The sequence below is a fragment of the Eleutherodactylus coqui genome, chromosome 6 (genome assembly GCF_035609145.1).
Source record: "Eleutherodactylus coqui strain aEleCoq1 chromosome 6, aEleCoq1.hap1, whole genome shotgun sequence".
NCBI lineage: Eukaryota > Metazoa > Chordata > Amphibia > Anura > Eleutherodactylidae > Eleutherodactylus > Eleutherodactylus coqui.
The window spans coordinates 102,837,248-102,862,366 of record NC_089842.1 but is presented as its reverse complement, the minus strand read 5'-3'; the positions used below and the strand labels follow the sequence as shown (position 1 = coordinate 102,862,366).

At 42.6% G+C, this 25,119-nt stretch overlaps 1 protein-coding gene across 1 annotated transcript in view; it reads right to left on the bottom strand.

The window, feature by feature from the left end:
* Positions 1-25,119, bottom strand: part of AJAP1 (adherens junctions associated protein 1) — a 258,119-nt gene that overhangs the window by 88,363 nt on the left and 144,637 nt on the right. The window contains exon 2 of the mRNA XM_066605696.1: positions 20,339-21,033. Within this exon, the coding sequence (XP_066461793.1) occupies positions 20,339-21,033 (695 nt within the window). The remainder of the gene's footprint in view (positions 1-20,338; positions 21,034-25,119) is intronic.

Here is a 25,119-nt window from a genome sequence, read left to right as displayed (position 1 = left end):
TAGAAACCTACTGCGGCTGAGTGACTCTGATGAGGGCACTATACTGGGGAGTTGGGCTTTATGCAATTCCCTAATATAGATTTCTCGCAAATGAAATAAACACAGCAAAGATTGTTAGATGAGAAGGTCCTGCAATAGTCTTTTTAAAACGATCAGGCAATTAGAAAATCGAAGAACACTTTGACAAGCCCCAGTGCTTTGCTGATGTGCAGTCTTTTTTACACTGTTTCAAATTCTGTAAAGACAGACTCTCATATTGTAGGATATTTGTCTTTATAGAAAACACAGTTTTTGCACTTGCTAAAAAATGGCATGTTGTCAAAGACTTGCTATACTTTCCCCAACTAAATTAAAGAAGTTTTCCCATGACAGAAGAGAATTCTGATCCCTGATTGGACCACTTACTAAAATATAACTTTTATTAAGTACGGTTAAAATCTAACTACTTAACGAACAAACCTACATTGTGAAATAATCATCAGAGAGATAAGGGATTGAAAGAAAATTGTGAATAACCCAAAAGGCAGAGGTATACTCAATACCTCAAGGTTATTTAATGTGTGTCACATAAATCACTGATGAAAAAAGTGACTGACAGCCTACCATCTGGGCTGTCAGTATATCTATTTGTTTGTCTTTTATCTTATAGGGCTATTGAGCCACTTTTTGCTAGGGCTGGTTATTCATCATAGCTAGTGTTGCATCAGAATTAGTTTAGGGCAGTGATGGCGAACCTTTTGGAGTCCGAGTGCCCAAACTGCGACCTAAAACCCACATATTTATCGCAAAGTGCCAACATGTCAGGGGGCGGGGCTTATCACGACGTATGATTTTACCTCCGTCGTTCTAAAAAGGACAGGGCTGCTTCAAAATAGACAGCGTGCAGATTTTAACTGCTTTTTGGATGCGGAAATACTGCAGAATGTCCTCAACAGAAATTCCTGTTGCAAATTTTGAAGCATTTCCGCATCCAAAAAGCAGTCAAAATCTGCACGCTGTCTATTTTGAAGCTGCCTTGCCCATTTCCGCCAAATGTAAACATACACCAGCGGTAATAATGACCCCCATCACCGACCCCAGCGATAATAGTGACCCCCACCCCAGCGGCCCCCCAGCGCATAAAAGCGACACCCCACAGTGGCCCCCAGCGCATAAAAGCGACACCCCACAGTGGCCCCCAGCGCATAGAAGCAACACCCCACAGCGGCCCCCAGCGCATAGAAGCAACACCCCACAGCGGCCCCCAGCGCATAGAAGCAACACCCCACAGTGGCCCCCAGCGCATAGAAGCAACATCCCACAGCAGCGGCCCCCAGCACATAAAAGCGACATCCCACAGCGGCGCCCAAAGCATAATAGTGACATCCCCCAGTGTATAAGGGACATCCCACAGTCTAATAGTGACATCTCATTGCGGCCTCCTCTGCCCCACTCACTCACCTCAGTTGTGGTGCGCTCTCCTCCTGCGTCTCAGCCTCTGCCGCAGCACCCAGGGTCGGCGCTGTCCTCTGTCCCGGCGCTCCCTGCCTCCCTGCTGTCCTCCATGCCGGGGCCGCTGGCCAGGCCCTGCACTGCCCGTGCCAGTGCTCCCAGCTTCGGGCCCGCAGCTCTCAGGCTCACTGCAGTCCTCCGCCCCCAGCCAATCAGAAGCTGGGGGCGTGAACCAGTTCTATGACAGGATCGGCGATGTTAGCACAGCAGCTAAGTAAATGCCATCAGGGGAGCCGCGGCCCCTGCTGGTATTTACAAGTGGTGGGCGGCCGATGGCGGCGCGTGCCAGTAGGGAGGGCTCTGCGTGCCACCCCTGGCACGCGTGCCATAGGTTCGCCACCACTGGGTTAACCCATTAACACTACAGGATGTACAGTTACGTCCTGCAGGTTTTGAATGTGTATGGAGGGGGATTGCGGGGCGATCTTGTTCCATACAATGCGGGTGCCAGCTGTTTCTTACAGTTGACACCCACCCGCAACAGCTCTGATAAGCTGCACCGTTCATTGAAGCTATTAACCCTTTAAATTGCGGCATTAATTCTGACAGCAGCATTTAAAGGCCCTGACCCATTTTGGGGGGTCCAGCACTGCCCCCTGTGATAAGATCGCAGGTTGCGAAGTGTTTGTCATGACAGCCCAGGGGCCTTCTAAAAAGCTACAGGGCGGCTATTGCAGATTGCCTATCAAACCAGGCCTGTGGCTTGGTAGATAGACTGCCTGTCAGATCGCAGTATGATGTAATGCTGTGGCATTACATCATACTCCAGGAGCGATCAAAGCATTCCTAGTTGTAATCCCCAAAGGGAGGGCTAAAAAAAGTAAAAATAAGATCAATATAGTTTTATTAATTGTAAAAAAAAGAAGTTTAAATCCCCCCCCCCTTTTTGCCATATCTATAATAAAAAAATCTAAATCCTAAAAAATAAATACAGAGTTGGTATCGCCGCGTCCGTAAAAGTCTGATCCATCAAAGTAGCACATTATTTACCCCACATGGTGACCGTCATCCGAAAAAATTTAAAAAAAAGAACGCCAGAAATGCACTTTCAGTCACCCTGTCTCCCAGAAAAAAATGCAATAAAAAGCGATCAAAAAGTCGTATGTATTCCGAAATGATACTAAAATAAACTACTGGACATCTCGCAAGAAATGAGCCCTCGCACAACTACGTTGATGGAAAAATTAAAAAGTTATTGTGCGCAGATGATGGCGGCAGAAAATAATTTTACAAAATTAGATGTCTTTACAAAAAAATAAAAGTAGTACAGCAAAAAAAACTATACAAGTTTGGTATCATTGTAATCGTACTGACCAACTCGTCCCGCAAAAAACAAGCCCTCATACAGCAATGTCGATGGATAAATAAAGGAGTTATGATTTTTAAAAGGGAAAAGGAAAAAACGAACATGGGGAAAAAAAACGAGTCCACGTCATTACAGGGTTAAACGTGAACTTTGAGCCACCTGCACATAGCCGGGTCAGATCCCGCAGCGGAATCAACCCTGTGCCTCGCCAGTGATCCCCGCGTACCTATCCGGGTTCTTCATAATCTGTATTGCGGCTCTACCAGCCAGCATGCATGCGCAGTACAGATTATGCCGCGCTGACGCAGGTCCTGCGGCCATTCTGTAATTATGACTGCGGAATGGCCGCAGGACAAGCTGCTTCCATTGACTTCAATGGAAGCCATCCGTGCGTAGCCCTCACAGAATCGCTGCATGCTGTGATTTCTCTTCCGCGAGCGGAAAATCGCAATCAATTTCTGCTCATGGAAGTGAAACCACGTATTTCCCCAGCATGCTATGGGGCGGTATTTGCTGTGGAGTTCGGAGGTGGACGCCCGCTGTGGACTCCACAATGCAAATCCACCTGTGTGCGTTCTGCCAAAGGCCCCCTGCACATGAGCGGAAATTCCGCGGTGGGATTTCCCGCGGAATTTCCGCTGCTGGAAGCCTGCATAGGATTGCGTTAACAAACGCAATCCTATGCAGACGGCCGCGGTTTGGCCGAGTGAAATATCGCGCAGCAAACAAATTGCGGCACGCTCTATTTCTGTGCAGGGCTCGCAGAAATGTCACTCACCCGCTGCCGGCTCCGGTCTGCCCAGCAAGCCAGCACATCAAACAGCCGGAGCTGCGGGGCGCTGGTGCGTACGCACTGGTCCCTGCAGGTGCTCGGGTCGGATCCCGCGGCGAGATTTCTCGCTGCCGGATCCGACCCGCCCGTCTGCAGGCGGCCAAAATACAACATGCTGCGATTTTCCATCCGCGAGCGAAAAGTCGCAATTGATTTTCGCTCGGCGACATGGAAAACTGATTTCCAACAGCATGTCTATGTGCAGTATTTGCATTGCGGAATCAGGAGGCGGACACCCGCTCCGGATTCCGCAATGCCAAAACGCCCGTGTTTATGTGTGTAGTGGTGAAGTGAAGTGTTTAGCAGTTATCTTTGCAGTAACTGCTGTTCGCTTCTTACTTTAACCCAGGCAGCAAGGATCTTCTTTTAAACCTCTTCTTTACTGCTGAAGCTCTGCTCTGCTTCTCTCACCACAGGCAGTCACTGAGCGAAGGCTGTTGTCGGCTCTGCATTGGAAATCCCCGCACTACTTCTGACATGGGAGGTAGAAAGCGCTCCCATTGGGCTGCTGTGCGGAGGGGCGGGGATATGAGGAGCAGACAACAGCCTGCGCGTGCCGGCATCTCCTTCACCTCCGCTGCCGTCTGGGCTTTATTTAAATCTCCCGCTATAGGAGTGACAGGGGAGTAAGGAAGCGCTCCCATTGGCCTGATGTGTGGAGGGGCGGGGGGGGGGGGGGTACGAGGAGCTGCTAGAAGACCGCGCGTGCCGGCAATCAAGTTCACTCTGCAGTCAGCGCTGCCCTGCCTTACTTTTGACAGGGCAGGAAGCTCTCTCTGCAGTGCCGACGGCCGGGTGATATCAGCGAACAGCACGCGGCGTGCCGGCAGAAAGGACTCCGCGTGCCCTCCCCGGCACGCGTGCCATAGGTTCGCCAACACTGGTTTAGGGACAGTCTTAGACAACAAGATAAGATGGGAAAAGACAGGTGTACCTTCACTTTAAAGCTCAATTCTAATATAGATAGAACATAGGAATAGCATAGAATTGACTGTTCTGTCTTGAAAGGTATCTCTTATGCGATCTATAGGACTGTGTCCTCCATATACGTATGGGGAATCACAATTGTGGTGGAGATAGACTACGTATGTGAGAATCTGCAATATCACAGTTAATTGCATCTTCACTACATTGAGGTCCTTCCACATTCCTCATCAAGGGATAATAAACACATTTCCCTCTTTATGTGTCAGATATCATAGCCACTAGTGCACATTTATGTGCATACAAATACTGGAAGTCATCTTAGCCCCTGAGGAGCTCACCTCGAGCGAAATGCGTTGGAATTAAAAATAATCACCATCTGAGCTGGGAATAGTGTTTTCCATTCACCTATTGTAGGACCTGAAGTGGCAGCAAGTAATGATATAATATGGGTCAGCGAGCCTCACAATTATCTAGGAAGGATGTGCGATTCCATTTATCACTTTTTTCATCAGTGATTTATGTGACACACATTAAATAATCTTGAGGATACCTGTGCCCTATTATCCAAAGCATCTCCTTTTAAAAACTCTTGCTCCCATATAGCATACCTAGGAACCAAAATCTCTCCAGACCTATCCAACATATACAAACTAAACTTTATTCAGTTATTAGACAAAATTGAAAAAGACTTAACATCATGGATAACCCTTCAAACCTCATAGCTAGGAAGAAAGAACTTAAAGGGGTTGTCTCGCGGCAGCAAGTGGGGTTATACACTTCTGTATGGCCATATTAATGCACTTTGTAATGTACATTGTGCATTAAATATGAGCCATACAGAAGTTATTCACTTACCTGCTCCGTTGCTAGCGTCCCCGTTGCCATGGTTCCGTCTAACTTCGGTGTCTTCTTGCTTTTTTAGACGCGCTTGCGCAGATGCATCTTCTCCCTTCGGCTGGTCTTGGAAGCATCGGCGTTTTGGCTCCGCCCCCTTGTACGCATCATCGCGTAGCTCCGCCCCATGACGTGTGCCGGTTCCAGCCTCCTGATTGGCTGGAATCGGCACATGACTGGGGCGGAGCTACGCGATAGTGCAAAAAGGGGGCGGAGCCAAAACGCCGATGCTTCCAAGACCAGCCGAAGGGAGAAGATGCATCTGCGCAAGCGCGTCTAAAAAAGCAAGAAGACACCGAAGTTAGACGGAACCATGGCAACGGGGACGCTAGCAACGGAGCAGGTAAGTGAATAACTTCTGTATGGCTCATATTTAATGCACAATGTACATTACAAAGTGCATTAATATGGCCATACAGAAGTGTATAACCCCACTTGCTTTCGCGAGACAACCCCTTTAATTAAAATGATAGTCTTACCCAAAGTACTCCCTATAGAATTTCCTCAATCCTTCTTTCTCAAGATGAAACATCTAATTGCTAAATTTGTCTGGCAAAATAAAGGCCACAGAGTAAAGTACACAACAGTAATTAAACACAGAAATTCTTGGGGCATTGGCCTACCTGATTTCGGATCATATTACAATGCAGTATACTTAACCCAAATAACTGAGATAAAACACCTCTCCAACAACAAATTATGGACTGAAGGAGAATGACAGCCCCTAGGGACCAAACTCCACTCACTTCCCTGGCTAACCCCACATAACAAACCTTTAGTAAAAGAAATCGACAACTCTCTCACTGCAACCTCTTTCTTTTAAAATCTGGCATAAACTAAACAAGAAAAGGAGACTTATACCCTACATAAGCGGATACATCCCCTTCTTAAACTTAATACCAAACAAATTGAAACATCTCAAAAGCTACCTTTTGCAACATTCTAAATATTCCAATTTCTCAGATTTCAAGCTTTTCACATTAACCAGTTAATTCCAATACAAGACCTCCAAAAGAAGTTAGGCTTACCACAATAAAACCCCCAAGAGGCAGAAGCCAATTAGCCCATTTGGGGGAAAATTCCTTCCCGACTCCATGACATGATGCAATTTGTCTCCCACATCGCACCATGATGGGGGGCGGGGGAGTGAGAGCAGAGAAATCTCCTGCACTGCCCTGCCCCCCTGCTGGCCACTCCGCTAACCAGCCAGCTCTGCTAGCTCCCATGCAGGAGCCCGGGAGCGAGGAAACACAGGGACGAGTGTCGGGAATCGCTTGCCCGACATTCGTCCTATCTACTGTCTTCTAAAGTGCGTTGTGTCTTAAGTGTGTGACTTGGGATTACTGACTTTGGATTCAGGGACTTTGGAAGAGTCATTTGTATTTACTTACTGCTTATCTATTTAAATTTTCCATATTACTTTCATCTAATCTATTTGAACGATCGCCATTTAGAATGTGCTGCATGACAATGCCGTTCAGTGTACAACTTGTGCTATGTATGCTGTTCGTGAAAAGCCATTTGAGGGTGCATACTGCTGTACAAGATGTCAGCATGTTGCACACTTGGAAGTCCAGATCCTGCATCTAAATGCATAGTTTGTAACACTGAAATTCAATGGCATCATGAAACGGGATTTGCTGCTCACAGAGGAGGCACTCGCTGGGGTAGATGTGGAGGTGCATGGTAGTTTGGGAGAGCAGGATGAGCAGAAAGCTAGTTGCGTGACAAATAGAAGGCGGGGTAGAGGGAAGAGATCCAGGGAGACTAGTCTTGAACTGGCACACCCCAAGAAGTTTGCAAAGTTGGCAGATGAGTGGAATGCCTTTACATGATTAGCAGTGCTGCTGCATGCCATGCCCTCTGACCACCAAGGGAATGTCTTCTCCTGTAAGAAAGGGAAAAGTAGCGCAGGGCAAGCTAGACAGGTCCTTCTAGTGGGAGACTCAATTAATTAAGGGGACAAGCAGAGTAATCTGCCACAAAGACTGGGATCTTCAAAGGTTGTGTTATGTTCCTGGCACTCGAGTTTGACACACCAAAGATCAGGTTGACAGATTACTGGGAGGAGATGGTATGGATCCAGTGGTTATGGTACACATTGGCACCAATGACAAAGTTAGAGGTAGGTGGAGGGTCTTTAAAAATGATTTCAGGGAATTAGGATGCAAGCTTAGAGCATGGAACTCCAAAGTAATATTTCATGAAATACTACATGTACCACGTGTAACACCAGAAAGGCATTGGGAGATTATGGAGATAAACAAGTGGCTCCAGAGTTGGTGTAGAAAGGAGGGGTTTGGGTTCTTGGAGAACTGGGCTGACTTTACTGTTAGCTACAGGTTGTACTGTAGGAATGGGTTGCAACTCAATGGGGAGGTTACAGCTGTGCTGGGGGAGAAGATCCTAGAGGAGTGTTTAAACTAGGAGTTGGGGAGAAAGGGAACCAGAAAGATATAGGGAAAGACAGTATAGACAGTGACCTGGGAAAAAGTAATGGAAATGAGGGTGCAGTGATAGAAGGAGTTAGTACAGTTAGAACTGGCAAAACAGTTAATAGGGATACACTTCAAATAAAAAAATAAACAAAACCTTTTAAAATGTATGGTAACTAATGCTAGAAGTCTGACCAATAATGTTCATGAACTGGAAGCATTAATGTCTGAGGAAAACTACGACATAGTGGGAAAAACTGAGACCTGGTTGGACGGAAGTTGTGACTTGCCGGTGAACTTACAGGGTTACAGTCTGTTCAGAAGGGACAAACAGGCAGAGGGAGGGGTTTGTCTTGATGTAAAATCCTGTTTAAAGCCCACATTACCGGAAGATATATGGGAGGGAGATGAGCATGTGGAATCTGTATGGGTAGACATACATGGAAAGAAAAACAATAATTAAATTCTCATAGGGGTTTTCTATAGACCACCAAATATAACAGGAGCAACTGAAAATCTATTACTAGGCAAATAGATGAAGCTCAAATCACAATAAGGTAATTATTATGGGGGACTTTAACTATCCCGATATTAACTGGGAAGCTAAAACCTGCAGATCTTATAAAGGCAACAAGTTTCTGTCAATAACTAAAGATAATTACCTTACCCAACTTGTACAGGACCCAACTAGAGAGACGGCCATTTTGGACTTAATATTAACCAACAGACCTGACAGAATAACAGGGGTGCAGGTTGGAGGGCACCTGGGAAATAGTGAACATAATATAATAAATTTCAACTTGTCTTTCAAAAGAGAGTTTTACTGGTGAGCTATGAAACTACTAAACTTTAGGAAGGTAAAGTTCTAACAGTTCCTAATCTTTTTGACTGGGGCAATGTCTTCATAATAAATGGGAAATGTTTAAAAACATCTAAAATGCTTACTGTGAGAGGTTCATGCCCTACACAGACTTCACATGGGTGAGAAAATTTCACAAAATGTGTGTGTTGCGAGGAGCACAAATCTCACACGAATATGGAACCCCAATGCAAATTGCTCATGTGTATGACCCCGTTCAAAAGGATCGGGTTGAAATTCGTGTGATGCAAACATCAAATTGCGGCATGGTATATCTTTGTGCATGCTTTTGCATCACACCAACCATTGTTTTGAATGGGACCAGAGGCAGCATCACACCACATTATGGGTGCACGCGATGCAATGCAAGGTCTCCCATTGAAAACAATTGAAAAACTCTGCAAACCTCTGAAATGATGCAAGGTGGTTTTGAAACAAAAACGCCTTGCATCTGCAGAGAAAATGCATGCCCCAACTTCTCACTCACCCGTGTTAGCCTCACAGGAATAAAAGGGTAAGGAATAGAAGAAAACCAGTGTGACTCAATAAGAATGTGAAAGGGGCATTAAACAGCAAAAAGCAAGCGTTTAAACTGCTAAAGCAAGAAGGCAGCAAAGAAGCACTAAAAACCTATAAGGAAAAAATAAAATATCTAAAAAGCAAATAAAAGCAGCAAATGTGGAGATAGAGAGACTCTTCGCCAAAGAGGGTAAAATGAACCCTAAACTGTTCTTCAATTAAATAAAAAGTCAAAAGATTAATACTAAAAGTGTTGGACCTTTAATAAATAATGTAGGAAAAATTGTAGAGGGTGATGAGAAAAAGAAAATCTATTCGTTTTTTCTCCAGTGTATTCACAGAAAAAAAGAAAATGTCAGATGAAATGCAGAGTGATAAGGTAAACTCTCCACTAAATGTCACCAGTATAACCCAGGAAGAAGTGCAGAGCTGCCTTAAAAAGATTAAAATGGACATATCGATGGGTCCCGATGGCATACACCCCTGGGTTATAAGGGAATTTAAGCACACTTAGAAAAAGGCATAATTAAAAATACTTCTGCTCCATGCGAGGTGTCTGACCTCCCTGAGCTCGCCTTAGGATACCTGCATTATAGTTTGAGAGATGTACTGCCCCAGTTAAACTCTCCGTCTGTTTTGGAGTGGGTTATATGTAGTGGTCGCCGCACCCACGCGACTACCATTTGGGTAGTTTGCAGCAGTGATACATTTGACAACCCCACTAGTGGTGCATGTCAATGTGGCTTGCCACTCATTTAAGTGTTGACTAACTGTATGTAATTACCAGCTGCAGAGTTTTAATCAAACCTAGTGAACGTTTATGCCCAATAATCGGCCCATGTAAATACATCTTAAGTGTGCTTAAATAAATTGCATTTGCACTTTATAAATATTTTGTATATGTTAGTCTTAGAGAGCATTAACATTGCTGTTTATGGATTCTGTTTTCCTATTTCCTACTTCGGGGTAAGAAAATGAAACCACTCAATCCATCCTATTATGGAACCTTATGGCACCAAATGGACTCTGTTGACTTTACTGCAGTTCATCCAGTTTCTGTTATGCCCTGGGGCATTTGGTTGGATAAAATAGCATTGCATAAAGAGCTATTTCATCACCATTTTTAACATAAATTATCAACAGAGGTTCAGAACCTCCATAATCTCAGAGTACAGGTTTCTTAAAGAAAACAACCCCTTTAAAGTAAAACTAGATATCAGGTCAGTCATTTTTTGTATATGTAGGCAGGGTTACGATTAGGGTTAGACTGGGGACTTCAGATGTAAGGTTTGGTATTGGGTCTTGACATGCCAGTATGGATACAATATCCCGACAGGGAAAGACAGAGGCAGAAGATAAGGATGAGGTCCTGTGGTTACCACTGGTGCCTTGCAGTGTTAGGGTCTTAGGTTCAAGTCTGACCAAGGGTGACATTTGCTTGGAGTTTGTATGTTCATCGTGTGTTTCATAATAATTACCTTTAATTATATAGCACATACATATTACACAGCGCTTTACATCACTTGATATTTTTTGTCCCAATTGGTGCTCACAATCTTTATTTATCTATTAGTACATTTTTGGAGTGTAGGATGAAACTGGAGAACCCAGAGGAAACCTACACATACACAAGAAGAACATACAAAATCCATGCATATGCTGTCCTTGGTCACTTTTGCTTCTTCTTCCTCTTGCTCCTCCTTCTTCCACCTCCCCCATTGGGGACGGAAAATATAAAGTGATGAAAAGCGCTGAGTTACATGCATGTGCTATAAAGGTGATTTTTAAGAAACACAGAGAGAACATACAAACTTCATGGAAATGTTGTCCTTGGTCAGATTTGAACCGAGGACCGCAAGGCAACAGCGCTAACCGAACCACAGGAGGATCCCCACCTGGTGAAGTTCCAGTTCGATTCAAACTAATTCAGAACAAACGTTTTGTTGAAGTTAGGCAAACTGGCAGAACCGAACTTTTCAAAAGTTTGCTCTGCACTAGTCTTGAGGGTGAAGTCACAGCAGTCTGATGCAGTTTGTTCAAAGTGTCTACATCAGACAAAGATTTTATCTCCAATGATAGTTCATAGGGGACAAAATCTCATGGGAAAAGTTTGCTTTCAGGTTGCGCCGAGTTACGCCTTGAAATAGATCTAATGGAAGAACTGAGTCAGGTGGCATGGGTATGAGGCAGACATGGGACTGTGATCTTCAAATGGAGCTATAGTTAAAGGTTATTTTGGTCCTTTAAATGCATTATCATGATAATCTGTGAATGTACAGGAAATTGTGACCATATTTGGTGTGGGCGAATCTAGTCCCAATCTCCTAGCATGAATGGCCTAGTAGCATGCACTTTTCACCAAGGATCTTACAGAACACCTCTGAAGTATACCCCTGATCAAGCTTTCATCTTACTGTGCAATGGATTCTCATTATCAATCCATCCTCATGTGTCAACTTTCATATCAAAGCGGTGCTCAGATTTACTGTTTATGATCTACTTCTGACTCAATGTGCTATTTGCTCTATATCAGTCATTCATCATTATCTCGCTAAACTGAGATGAGTAACAAAAGCAAAAGCCGTAACAGCTAAAGGCGACATATTTATTCTCAGGCAAGTTATTTCCCCACATATAAAAAGACAGATGTGGTTTGTTTGATACACTGTCGACATTCATCATAACTCCACAGACACAAAGGCTGAAACGCAATGAACTGTACAACTGGCACTCACCTGTACTGCAGGCCAATGGTAATAGAGTGCTCTGTTATCAGGGTTTGAGTTATGATATGAAATTCTATGGGACTGGTGTAAAAATATTTGCTAAATTGTCCATATCTTGTCTTAAAGGGGTGTCAAGGATTAGGAAAACAAAAAAAAGGTTAAATCTGATTGAACGATTCCCGACCAATGGGAACCCACGGATTCTTAAAACGGGGGTCACGTGTCCCCCCATTTTGAAATGCAATGTTACTTCTTCATATTTCTGTAGTGTAGCAGCAAGTGGCTCGCTAGTCACACGTGTGCGGCAGTGGCTCTATCCATTTCAATGGGGCAGACATTTAGCCAGGCACTATACTTGATTATTTTTATTAGCCACATTGAAATGAATGTATTGGAACTGCTCCATTTATTTCAAAAAAATTGATGAAAATAACTGAGTGCTATGTCTGGCTATCTCTGTCTGCCCCCATTGAAATGAATGCAGCAGCTGCGGCTCCATTTATTTCAACGGGGCAGACAGAGAAAACCAAGTGTTATGTTCCGCTATTTCCGGCAGCCTCATTGAAATGATTGAAGTGGCACTGCTCCACTCATTTCAATAGGGCTGACAAAAGTAGCTAAGCATAGTGCTTTGCTGTTTGTCTGCCCCATTGAAATGAATGGAGCCACAACCACGCATGTGCGACCAGTGGCTTATTCACTTCTACATAACAGAAATACGGAGAAGGGATCATGCATTGCAAAATAGGGGGACACGGTGATTGAACCCAATGGATCTATCAGGTTTCACCCATCCAGCAGATGGGTGAGAACTTGCAATCTCCTCCACTAACCTTGTAGAGCATTGTGTATTTATAGTGGCCAAACCCCTTATTTTCAATGTTATTTCATAATTGTCATGGCAGATCACATCTTAAAGCCTTGTCGGATAACAGTCATGTTCCAAATCAATATTTTTAATTTTCCCAGTGCATCTAACAAAAATGAAGCAATGCTCCAAATAATCTTGATTAAACATCCTCAAGCATTTTGTGTATGCAGCTCCTATGCAGATCTATGCGTTTCCATGGTAACTGACTAAAAACATACGTTCTGTGCACTCTGGTCCTGCAATCAAGTATTACTCTACGTCCTCTTTTCTCTCTAACCTAAAGGCAGTAGAAGAGGAGGCAGATAGAAGGATGTCACATATGACTGCAGGTTCAAAGTTAGTTTCTAGTAAACTCATAGACTCTGTGACACGGTTTCTGAAAGAAAGAGGCCAAGTTTTTCCAATCCTGTTCAATCTCTTTAACTACAGTCAAATTCATCATAACGTAAAATACAAATCCGTATACTGCCATCTAGTGAATATTTGGTCGCATTCTGTGTGTAGATACATGCAAAATGATCCACTGGACTCTTTGAAGAAGTGTTATTGAGCTTACATTTCAGAACTGTATAAGGAAGAGCATCATTAATAAATCTCTTAAATTAAGTTTAATGTGGATTAGCATTTCTTTGATATGCTTCAAAGCACTGGGGCTTTAAACATAGCCCAAATATCTCTTTTTGTAGACCTACAATACATATCTAGATGGAATTTAATGTATATTTTACTAGATCAACTGTAGTAACTAAGTAAAAAAGAAGAACATGAAGGATTAGATATAACACAGCCCGAAGCAATGATATTGTTCTACAAAGATAAATTCTACTTGCATAAGCCAACATTTTCTGGTCTTAAGTGTAACAAATACGAAAGAAACCGTAACAAGATAAAACACAAAATTGGGATTCTCTGTTTCCTCTGTTCCAACGATAATACCTAAAACAAATCGTATTGTTTTGAATCAACAGCTCCTATGGAGGTCTATATGTCTCCATGGTTCTGAACTACAAACAAACACTGTGAAGTGTGAGCCTGCAGTCATATTCGCTTCTTGCAGGATCAGAGCAACAGGGGCTGCTTGTAAACTGTAAAAACGAGTTTGCATAGGAGCGCTAGACACAAATCAATAGGATTTGCAATGAAGATTATTTGAAAAGTTGCTTCATTTTTTTTATTCTTAAAGCATTGGAACAATAATAATATAGTTGCAAAAGTATGCACACCCTTTAAGGTCTTCTGCAAAAATGCAATGCATTTGTTTATTTGTATTTTAAACTATGGCTAAACCATTTCAAGAGCATGTAAAACCTATAATTCTAGGCCATATGATCTGTTTCGAAGTGTTTTTTTTTTTTTTTGCAAGAATGTACCGAGTCCTGAAGGATCCTGGAAAACACTGTAGACTCTTAAGGGGTCTTCTTATTGTATACTGTTAAGACGTAATGAATGTTGAATAATAGTAGTCAGAGACTGGGTTCTCCTTGAAATGAAGAACTGTGGTCAGGGATAAGCCTAAAACCACTTCATCCATAGCTTTAGATTTCTATATCTCTGCATCTTTGAGGAAGCACGTAAGGTGGTGGAGAGAATGCTCCTCACTCCCTTCACAGAAGATCGAGTGGGCGCCACTCATCAGACAGCCTCCAGGTTTAAGCCTCACTCCTTCTATGATATGGGTGATGATCAAGCTAGCTTCTTGCAGCCCAATGATCTGGCCGCATGTAAAGTTCAGGGTAATGGGATAAGCCCCGACCGTTAGGCAATGTGCAAGAGCAAGGAAAATAGTGGGAGGGTGAGAGAATGCTCTAAGCGAAGGAGTAGGCATGCATTGCCATATAGTGTGACACACTAAGTAAAAAAATATTTCATTGTGCAGAAGATCACTTATGAAAGTAGTGTCAACAAGAACTGCATCCCCAAGATGGGGAGTGTCTTGAAGGCTCAGACATGACAGAGTTGTCCAGTAGAGTGGCCTTGTAAAGGCCTGATGTACAGACTGCTGAAGCAGGTGAAAGAGAGGCCATGGGCTAAATGGTCACAAGCTGGTGAACCAAGAGGGCCCACATGATCATTGTCAAAGATATTGGGCTCATAAAGGTCTGCACAATGGCTGCCCCGCAGATGCAAAAAGCAGAATGAGTGACAGTGAATATGCAGTCTGAGACGTCCCGCAATTTGAAACTGATGCTAGGAGCCAGCATGTGCAAATTGGTGAGTACTCCCAGAAGAGAGAGAAAGAGAGTCACTATAGCCAGTTGTTGGTGTGTATATGCCAATGTGGACACCAGGGAGATGATAATGCCGTGAGACAAGATGCCCAGAGATAAAATCAAACCAAAGTCAGTTGCGAAAAGCCTATAACCCAATGATATGTGCTCCCTATTTAAGCTTTACGGCGAGTCAGAATTCCATATGTAAAAGCAGAGAAGAACCGAAGAGAGAGAGAGAGAGAAAGCAGTGTAAAAAAAGAGATAACTCTAAAAGTGGAAAAGAACTGTAAATTTCTGCCGTCAAATAGTCAAGAGGCCAAAAATCTCAGTGGTTGGTGTGTGTGAACTGGCAGCAACTCTGGAGAGAAAAAGAATGTCTGAGAACTGAGAGACTGCCAAGCCCATCCTTGGGCAGCAGAGGGCTATGAACTGGAGACTTATTGTAAGGACCTGGGCTAAATTAGAGCTGCCTGTGTTAGAATTCAACAATTTAGGGCATTTAAAAAAATTTAACTAGACAGTGGCCAACTCCTAAATAGCTCTATGGATACAATGTGTAGCTGTATATGTGTGTAATGATTTCACCTTTTTCTTGTTATTTTATAAATTTTCAGTGCCACTGTGAAGTCTAGGCTGGCATCAGGAGAAGGCATTGCATTCCTGAGATGGGTCATTAACACCTCCCTTCTACTGCCCCCTGCCTGTGACTGACAGCTACTGTCCTGTAAAAGTGCAGGAGGAGGCAAGAGTTTTGCAGAATCCCTAGAGCTGTTAAATACGCTGTATCATGTCTTGCTGACAGGCTCCCTTCAGATTACTATTTTCCTGCTGACAAGTTCCCTTTAAAGGCTTTGTGTCATGAAGACAACCCCTGCCCATGTTCCCTGCTTAGAACACGCCTCTACGGTACACAATATGGTGCACAGCCAATCATTTGAATGCCAGCTGTGTACTGCTAAATTTCCCTTGCAGCAAGTGCTGCAGATCAAATAAATATCTTCCCTTGAGCAGGCTGAAAAAGATTGCTCCTTTCCCAACCAAGGAAATGCCTGGCTGTCTATGGCAAAATCAGCTGTTTGCTTAAAATGCTGGGAGCACTGATGACTCAAGAAGATGCATTCTGAAAGAGTTCTTCTCTGACGACACAACCCCTTTAAGTTTTTTAGAACTGGAAAAAAATTGAAAACTGGTCATTCACATAGATGTATACAAGCGTTGGAGCTTGGCATCTTTTTTAATGCTGCATGTCTAGTGATAGTGACATAATATTGGCTAATACCCTGTTTCCCTGAAAATAAAACCTCCCCCTAAAACAAGCCTTAGCATAATTTTTTAGAGAGGCTTGAAATATAAGCCCTACCCCCAAAATAAGCCCTAGTCACACAACATAAAAAAAAAACATTACCTAGTAGGCTCCGTCCAGGTCCTTCCTGCTGCTCTCTAGAGGTTCCGTGCGGTTCCTGCAGTCCTCAGTCGCTCATACAACATCACTTCCTGGTTAAGGGATTAATAAATCGTACCATCATGAAGCGATGGCTGTGATTAGTTCTTCAACTGCTGCTCAGCCAATCAATGCAGTGTTGGATGAACTAATGTGATGGCTACTGTTGGCCATAAGCCAGCCAATTCATAAATCCCGCTTCTACAGCACGATGGCTGTTGATTGATTCTTCCACCGCTGCTCAGCCAATCAATCATTGATTGGCTGAGCAGCAGTTGAAGAACTAATCACAGCCATCACTTCCTGGAGGCGAGTGTTATGAATCCTGTAACGAGGAAGGGATGATGTATGAGTGGTCAAGGACTGCGGGAAGCGCTTCCGAACTGTGGAGAGCAGCAGGAGGGATCTGAAACGAACCTGCTAGGTAAGTATAATAAGATCTCCCCTGAAAATAAGACCTATGCCTCTTTGGGGGCAAAAATTAATATAAGACAGGGTGTTATTTGGGGGGAAACACGGTATATATTATATAAAACATGGCCTTTTTATCTTGACAGAAGCATAAAAGTTTTAATATTGCATGTGATGTATTGCTCATGATAGTTGCTTTTTACTACCTGGATCCATCAGTGTGAATTCCTGCAGAGGGTCCACTGCTTTGCAGGGTAATGGAAAACCAGATCACATTTAGGTCTAAATCTTGTATCTATATTCATGAATACTGTGAGAAAGGTTATCATATTTTTCGTGAACGACCAGAATGATAGCGCACAGGAAAAACTTTAAAATACTTGCAGACTAAAAAAAAAAAATCATAGCACCTTATAGCAAACTGAGAATGGGGGTCACTTCTAAATAGGGCAAAAATCCTAAATTCTGAGACCATTGATTTTATATTATATCATTATAAAGGATGAAATTCTATTTATTGAATACAGAGCTCAGAAAAACTTTCTTTCAGTGTTTCTCGCTCTTTCACTCTTAGGCCGGCTTCACACGAGCGTGACGGGCTCCGCTGCGGAATATTCCGCAGTGAAGCCCGTCACGGCGCCCCCCAGAGACCCCATACTTACCAGCGGAAGATAGCGTGAAGACGCTTCCCCGCCCACCACCGTCGCGTCATGTGACACGCCCACCACGTCACATGACACGTCCGGCCGTGTCACGTGACGCGCCGGCCGCGTCATATGACGCGGCGGCGGTAGGCGGGGAAGCGTTTTTTCACGCTATCTTCCGCTGTGTTACAGCGGGAGATAGCATGAACGGACGGCTTCCATTGACTACAATGGAAGCCGTCAGCGCGTACACCCGCGGCAAATAGAGCATGCCGCGGGTGAGGACGGGAGATTTCACAGTGCGAAATTCCGCGGTGGAATTACGCATCGTGAGCATTGTGCTATTAGGTTCAATAGAACCTAATAGCAGGGGGCAACGCAGCGGATTTTTGCCGCGAATTTACGCGGCGTAAATCCGTTCGTGGGAAGGAGGTCTTATACTCTGTAGAAAAATCTTATACAATCAAGGAGCTCTGAAATCAATGATGCTCAATGGTGAGGTTTCTTATGTGAATTTTATATTAATATTTTAATGCGGAAATGGTTCAGCAGAGATTAATGTGGTCCAAGACATCCAATAGTGAGCTGCAATGCCTTCATTTTAGGTAACCTACCACTTTAAAAGAAGTTTACAATAGAGTATTGATCCAAATATGTTAAATTGTATCCAATAAAAAACATTCGGAAATCAAAATAACACAAATTGCCAGTTCATAAATTATTCTATTCCCACCCCCTATTGGAATTGGGGCCATAAAGACAAAACAGATTACAATAATAATAATAATATGGGTTTCTGACAGCAGATGCATAACCCTACAGAAAAAATGACTCATCTGACCCTGTAATGAAACCTGTAGTACAGCTACTCCATAGCTACAACACACAAGATGGACAGCTAATGATTGGTATATTGGCTATCCGTATATTGGCTCCCCGCTCTCCCCCGCCGCTCCCCTGAATCTTTAGAGACGAGCGTGGAGATACTCGGCTAAGGCACTACTCGCTCGAGTAATGTGCCTTAGCGAGTATACTCGCTCATCTCTACTTCTAATCAAACCTTCTTATGGTGTATAATATACTGTACCCAAATGGTACAAAATACAATGCCCAAATAACATACTGATGTACCAATCATTACTTTGTCAGAAGACACCATATGCTATTAACATAGAGCACCATTCTAATGGTAAGTGTATTAGAATGGAGCGCTACGTGTAGTATGTTGCTACTTTAATGGTGTACCATGCCGTTTGACATGGTAGCGACTATTAAATCCGTATCCATAAGGTACCCCAAATAACTCCATAAGGTACCCAAAGAACACTCTGACTAATTACTGCCCAAACAATAAATTAGGGAATGAATCTACATCCTGTGAAACTTCATTTATTTAGTTTTGGGTATGAGTATGACACCAGAGATACCAGCACTGGGTGCCAAGGACAGTGCTGTACCATTCTAAAGTGACAGATGATGTGCCATATGTGACCACACAAGTTGCTGGCCCTGGACACCAGAGATTCCAGGACCCAGACCCAGAGTGACCAGTTGATAGTTGAGGTGGCTATCTTCATATACTTGGCTGGCTTAATGAGAAAAAACATTCAAACAAGGGGCTAACAAGTCTACTTGATTAAAGATTTACTCTATATTCATGATGTACAAACGTAAAGATGGCGTTACATTAATATGGGTTGGTGATCCAGAGATTTCTTATGACTTCCATATGTGGAGTCAGGAAGGAAAATTTTGCACTAATATGGAGCAACTGGCATTTATTTTATGTTTTTCTTTTCTCTTTAGCAATACGATAGGATTTTAATATAGTATAGGTTGGACTTGATTGACCACATTTCTTCAACCTTACCAACAATGTCACACCGTATGTAATAGCATCACATGCCATCTGTAAATATAACAATTGCTACATTTGTACAACTGAACACACACCTAAGTTAAATTAGATTCCAGAGATTGGACTTCCAACTATCACATATCAATGACCAATCCAGAGAATAGGTCACCAATGAAAAATTCCATGAAAACCCCTTTCAGGTCAACAATTTTTTCTAATATAGTTCATTAGACTACTTCTAGCATGAGGTTCAGAACCTGCAAAGAAGCCAACATAACACAATACACTGTACCTATAGTTTGCATTTACAGTACACATTTGTTACATAATAAAGGAGCATTCCCATGTCGCGAAACACCATTCGAATGTCCTGCAAATACCAAAATAAAGTACTCACCCATTACGTTTTTTGGTCAAAAATGCAGTTATCTTTTAATGTCTCAGGCTTTATTGAAATTGTTTACTGCTCGCTGTTTGGGAAACCAATCACCTCCACTATGGAGGGAAGATAGCCTGCACTTGCGCACTTCTAGCCCAGTGTACAATGATCTGCTGGGTGGCCAGGATCTCTGGAGCACATGTGCCGTAGTTCGCATTGCTCTGTGCTGATTCATTCCAGAGAAGGGCTTCTGAGCAGCACAAACAATCCCCCACTGGGTTACATCATTGTACATAGAATTAGAGTTGCGCAAGCATCATCCATCTCCATTCCATAGTGGACGTGGTTGGTTCCCTAGCAACAAGCAATAAACAATTTCAATGAAGACTGAGGCTTTTACTGATAATGGGGCATTTTTGAAACACATGCAATTTGTGTGTACTTTATTTTGGTATTGGCCGCACAATCGAATTGGGTTTCATGATGGGAATACACCTTTAATTCTTACATTGTCTAGAACCCTTATATAACGTACCGGAAGTTTCATTAGGTATCTTCGGTCTTGCAGCTTTTCCATTACCTGGAAAAGGTTCTGTTGTGCTAACCCTCCCTGGGGGCTTTTTACCTTTATGTACCCCTGGGTTTTGAGAGGTCATCTCTTTATTCTGTGTTGTTGTGGAAGGTGTGGTGGACGTAGTAGTTCCCAACAATGTTGTCCTTCCTTGTGTTGTGGAGGTTCTTGTGGTCTCATAAATCCCAGGGATTGTGCTGGATTCCACAAAGTCATCATCTCCTGTCGGACCCCATAAAATAACAGTTGGCTCACTTTCACTGTCCAAAAATGGTCTAATATTCCAACTTCTCCTTTGGACCTGTCTTTTATCCCTTTTCAAATAAGGAATTTTAATTGAGTTTCTTGCTCCATGAGCTGTTCTTTCTCTGGAAGAGTCCTGTAATGGCACCATTCTAGAAAACATGTGGTCCACATTGTCTTTAAGATATATCTGTTCAAAATTTGTAAACTGGCTCTGAAAATATTTCCGACTTCTTGGCTTCGGCCTCCCCTTTAGGTTCCATAATGCTGTGTGGTGTGTCCTATGTTCTAGTGATGGTCTTTGCAGGTATTTGTATGCAGTACTTGGTGGTCCTGATTCACAAATAATGAAATCCATGGCTAGTTGAAAAATGGCTATCAATATCCAAGCATGGCTTCCTATCGGAGGGCCTGATCTGCAGATAGATATTTAAAACACATTAGAAAGACTATCAAAAAGTTTTGGTTGGGTTTCTCTATTAATACATAATTAGTAAGTGAGCATATCCCTATAGAACATAACATCATCTAAATATTTCATGCTATTTAATGAAAACTATGTAGCATCATGTTCTGATACATTACACAGGAGAGCAAAAGATAATTTCATAGAAATATTTGCGAAAATGAATTCATATGCTAGAACATTTGCAAGATTAAAGATGAAGTGTAAAGAAGAAAAACTCCTTCATGCCCTTTATGTCAAAGGATGGATTTATTATGATGACTGTGTAAGACTACGCAAACAAATTTGATCAGAGATGGAAAATGGGGATGGGGTAACTATTTTCATGCTCGTGAATTAAAGGGGTTTTCCAGGACTAAAGAAAAAAAGTTAGGAGTCAGGAATGTGGTTTAATAAAATATGCAGCCTTCTTAAGTGACCCTTCTCCAGTCATGCAGGAGCCCCCTCTGATCTGGTCACAGTGGACAATATATGGTCATGTGCTACTTGTTGTCCATTAGTGAAGAGAAAAATGTTATGGATATAGGTGCAACTGACCAAACTATAAAGTTCTATAACAATACAAGAAGTAAGCTCAGCTTACGTTTTAGTTCATACCAGCATAAAAAGACACGTTTCAGGGCAACGCCCATTGCTCAGTTATAGAAGGGTATATACCTTATGTTAGCTTTTATAATAATTTGCATGCTGTACTTTTCTCTTCGCTTATCTATCAGAATAGTCTCACCTGCCAGTACAACTATCATTGGGTTGACTGCACCCGAACAACCAGGTCTTTTCCATGACCTACCATCTTACCTAGACAGAAAAATCACATCTTCTGCACGTTCCTCTACCTATATTTATCCAAATCACCCACTCATTCAGGCAACTCCACCCCTATTTTTTTTCTGACCACTGATTGTCCATGTGATTGCTCAGCCAATCACGAACTGTAGTGGTTATGTGCTGTCCAGCACAGAATCACCACTGAAGCCTGTGATTGGCTGAGCAATCACATGAACAATGAGCAGCACATAACAGTGGACACTTCTTCTAGGATAAGAGAAGGTGCCAGTGCTCCTGCACAGGGCGGGAAGCCACTGAAGTTATTCATATTTCTTTATTTTACATGGTTTCTGGCTCCTAAAAACTTTTTTTTTGTTATGGAAAATGACTTTCATAATATCCTTTTAAGCTCCCCATGGTGGCAACTGCAGGCAGATAGAATATTTCTACTCACCTCTATGTTTATACAAAGGATTTGGAGCTCAGTATCAAAAATTAAAGCTCTGACCTCTGTAAGAAATTAATCTGCACTGAATGTTGGATGTAAAAACAACATGAGGTGAAATAGTGGTAAAAAATGGTGTTGGGCAGCCTTTTTGTTCTTGTAAGTTCCCGCTGATGATTATCTTCACCAAGTTAGGGAGATGTATGACACACAATACTGATATAGATCATGTAGAATGCATTAAATTGACTTCTTATCACGTATCAGTTTACAACTCCAAGTTTTTAATGCTGCAGAATATGTGTAGCATAAAAAGTGTTACTTTAGTTTATACTTTTGGGGTTGATAGGGGCATACCTGTCAACTACACATATAGCCCCTGAAGTTGTGTCGTATTCAGGAGTGAGTACTCCAATTATGCTTTATGTACTGTACCAGAAGGGACAAATCCTCTAAGAAAGAAGCTACCCAGCTGTTATTTTCATGTGAAATTTCCCGTGGATGTTCTTTTGCCTTGAAGCAGGCATAACAGGGAAAGATAGAATTACATAGCACTAGAGATGAGCGAGTATACTCGCTAAGGCACATTACTCGAGCGAGTAGTGCCTTAGCCAAGTATTTCCCCGCTCGTCTCTAAAGATTTGGGGGCCGGCGCCGGTGACAGGTGAGTTGCGGTGGGGAGCGAGGGGGAGAGAGAGATCTCCCCTCCGTTCCTCCCCCGCCCCTAGCCGGCCCCCGAATCCTTAGAGACGAGCGGGGAGATACTCGGCTAAGGCACTACTCGCTCGAGTAATGTGCCTTAGCGAGTGCTCATCTCTACATAGCACCCATTCAAAAGAATATAATAACATGTAACACATGGTCGTGTTGACTCCACTGGAAAAGAAACCACTCTTCGAAATTGCTATCTTCTTTGGTTTATTTTAGTAGACCTTTGCACAACCTTTGCTAATGGTCATATTCTGTAATAGGGAATATGGGCAGGGTTTTCTAGATGGGGTAACTCATATAATTCCTGATCATCTGACTCTTTACTACCCTGTTTCCCCGAAAAATATTAATTTTTGCTCTAAAAGATTTCACTTTTTTACATGTATAGCTGCCTGGACACTATTTAAATTGCTTTTTTTTATTAATTGTAACTAGGGCGTAATTTTGGAGCAGGGCTTACATTTCAAGCATTCTGAATAATCCTAAAAAATCCTTCTGCATCCTCAAAAAGCCTGAAAAATCATGCTAGGGCTTATTTTCAGGGTATGTCTTATTTTCAGGGGAAACAGGGTATTACTTGATGAGGTGCCCCAATGATTGGTTGCCCCACTCAAGAGCAAAGTCCTTTACACTGGCGGAATCTACTGGTAATTTCCCATGAGATATGAAGAGTGGAACTCTTAAAGTGTTAACGAAAGACTTAATAGTAATAATGAATATACATTATTCCAAATAATGATCTGTATCTAAATACGACTAAAAAAAACCTTTCGCACAGCGGCAGAGGAGAGGTTCCTCTCTGTGTATTGTCTCAGAACAATATTGTGCTTAGAGGCTTTCTTCGGCGGCTCTCCATTGTCTTTGATCTGCTCGTCATGCTGAGGCATGTTATAGTTTTATTTTTCAAAGCCGCAGATTCCATTTATTGTCTCTCTTCTCTCATCTACAGTCAAGACGTGAAATATTCACAAATACAATTTTTAACACTTTGCCTACAAAAGGAAACCAAAGTGCGCTACAAAAAGACAATTCCTAACTTCAGAGACCTAACCACATTTAATCAAAGTGATTTTATTTTCTCACTACTTTCATACTTGAGTTCATCTATTAGAGTGGCAACAACATTCAGAACGAAATATTAAATATTGTGGATTAATTGATGATAGAGGGGTGTCTCATAAAGACAAGCCCTGACTATATTGGGGCACATGGACATTATAGAAGTGGGTCCCCCACTCAGAACCTCCTCTATGAGTCAGTCCAGTTTTCGTGAACTTTTTGTATAACATAGATGGCCAATCATCTCAATGACCGCAGCAGAAATACCCGGCTATCCATGAAGAGGATCATATTTTGAAAGACGGACCCGGGTGAAACAACTCCTTTAAGAAAAAACTATATCATTATTATTATTTTTTCTTTATAATTTATTTATTTTCTGTATATAGTGCATACATATTTCGCAGCGCTGTACATCACTTGATATTAGGTTTAATACTTCTGGTCGTCAGGAGATTCTAGATGTACTTGCATTTTTGGAATTTGCTATTTCTGCTCCAGATTAGAAAAAAATGGCCTGAATTTACTATAAAAGTTTTGTAAAAAGTTTACCTGAAGTCCTCTGGAAAGTAACAGCAACACCGCAAACTGACAAACTTAGCTCTACTACATCTTTTCACAGCTTTCATAGTTACAGTATGGCCACTCACACATCTGCTTTTTACCATGATTGCTGCTGCATTTTGAACGCCACGGTAAAATGCTCCCATTGATTTCAATCGGGCCTCGCAGGCATGCGCTTGAATGCAGCGTTTTCTAACGCCGTGATTTTAGAGCACTGCCTGCTCTATTTTTCGCGCTTTTTAATGCACCTCATCACAATGATGATGTACGCTAAAAAACGCTGTTAGACACCGTAATCTGCGTCTGAAAGCGGCGGTAAAATCGCTGCATTCTGCCAAGATTTTGTGTGAGAGTGGCCTTAGGCCCAGTGCAGCAGTGACGGAGCTGCACCAGAGAGCCTGAGGACCAACTCACATGGCACAGCTGTCTGATTTACACAGACACAGCTCATATTTCTTGTGCCTGTTACGAAGAGGAATATGACATGCA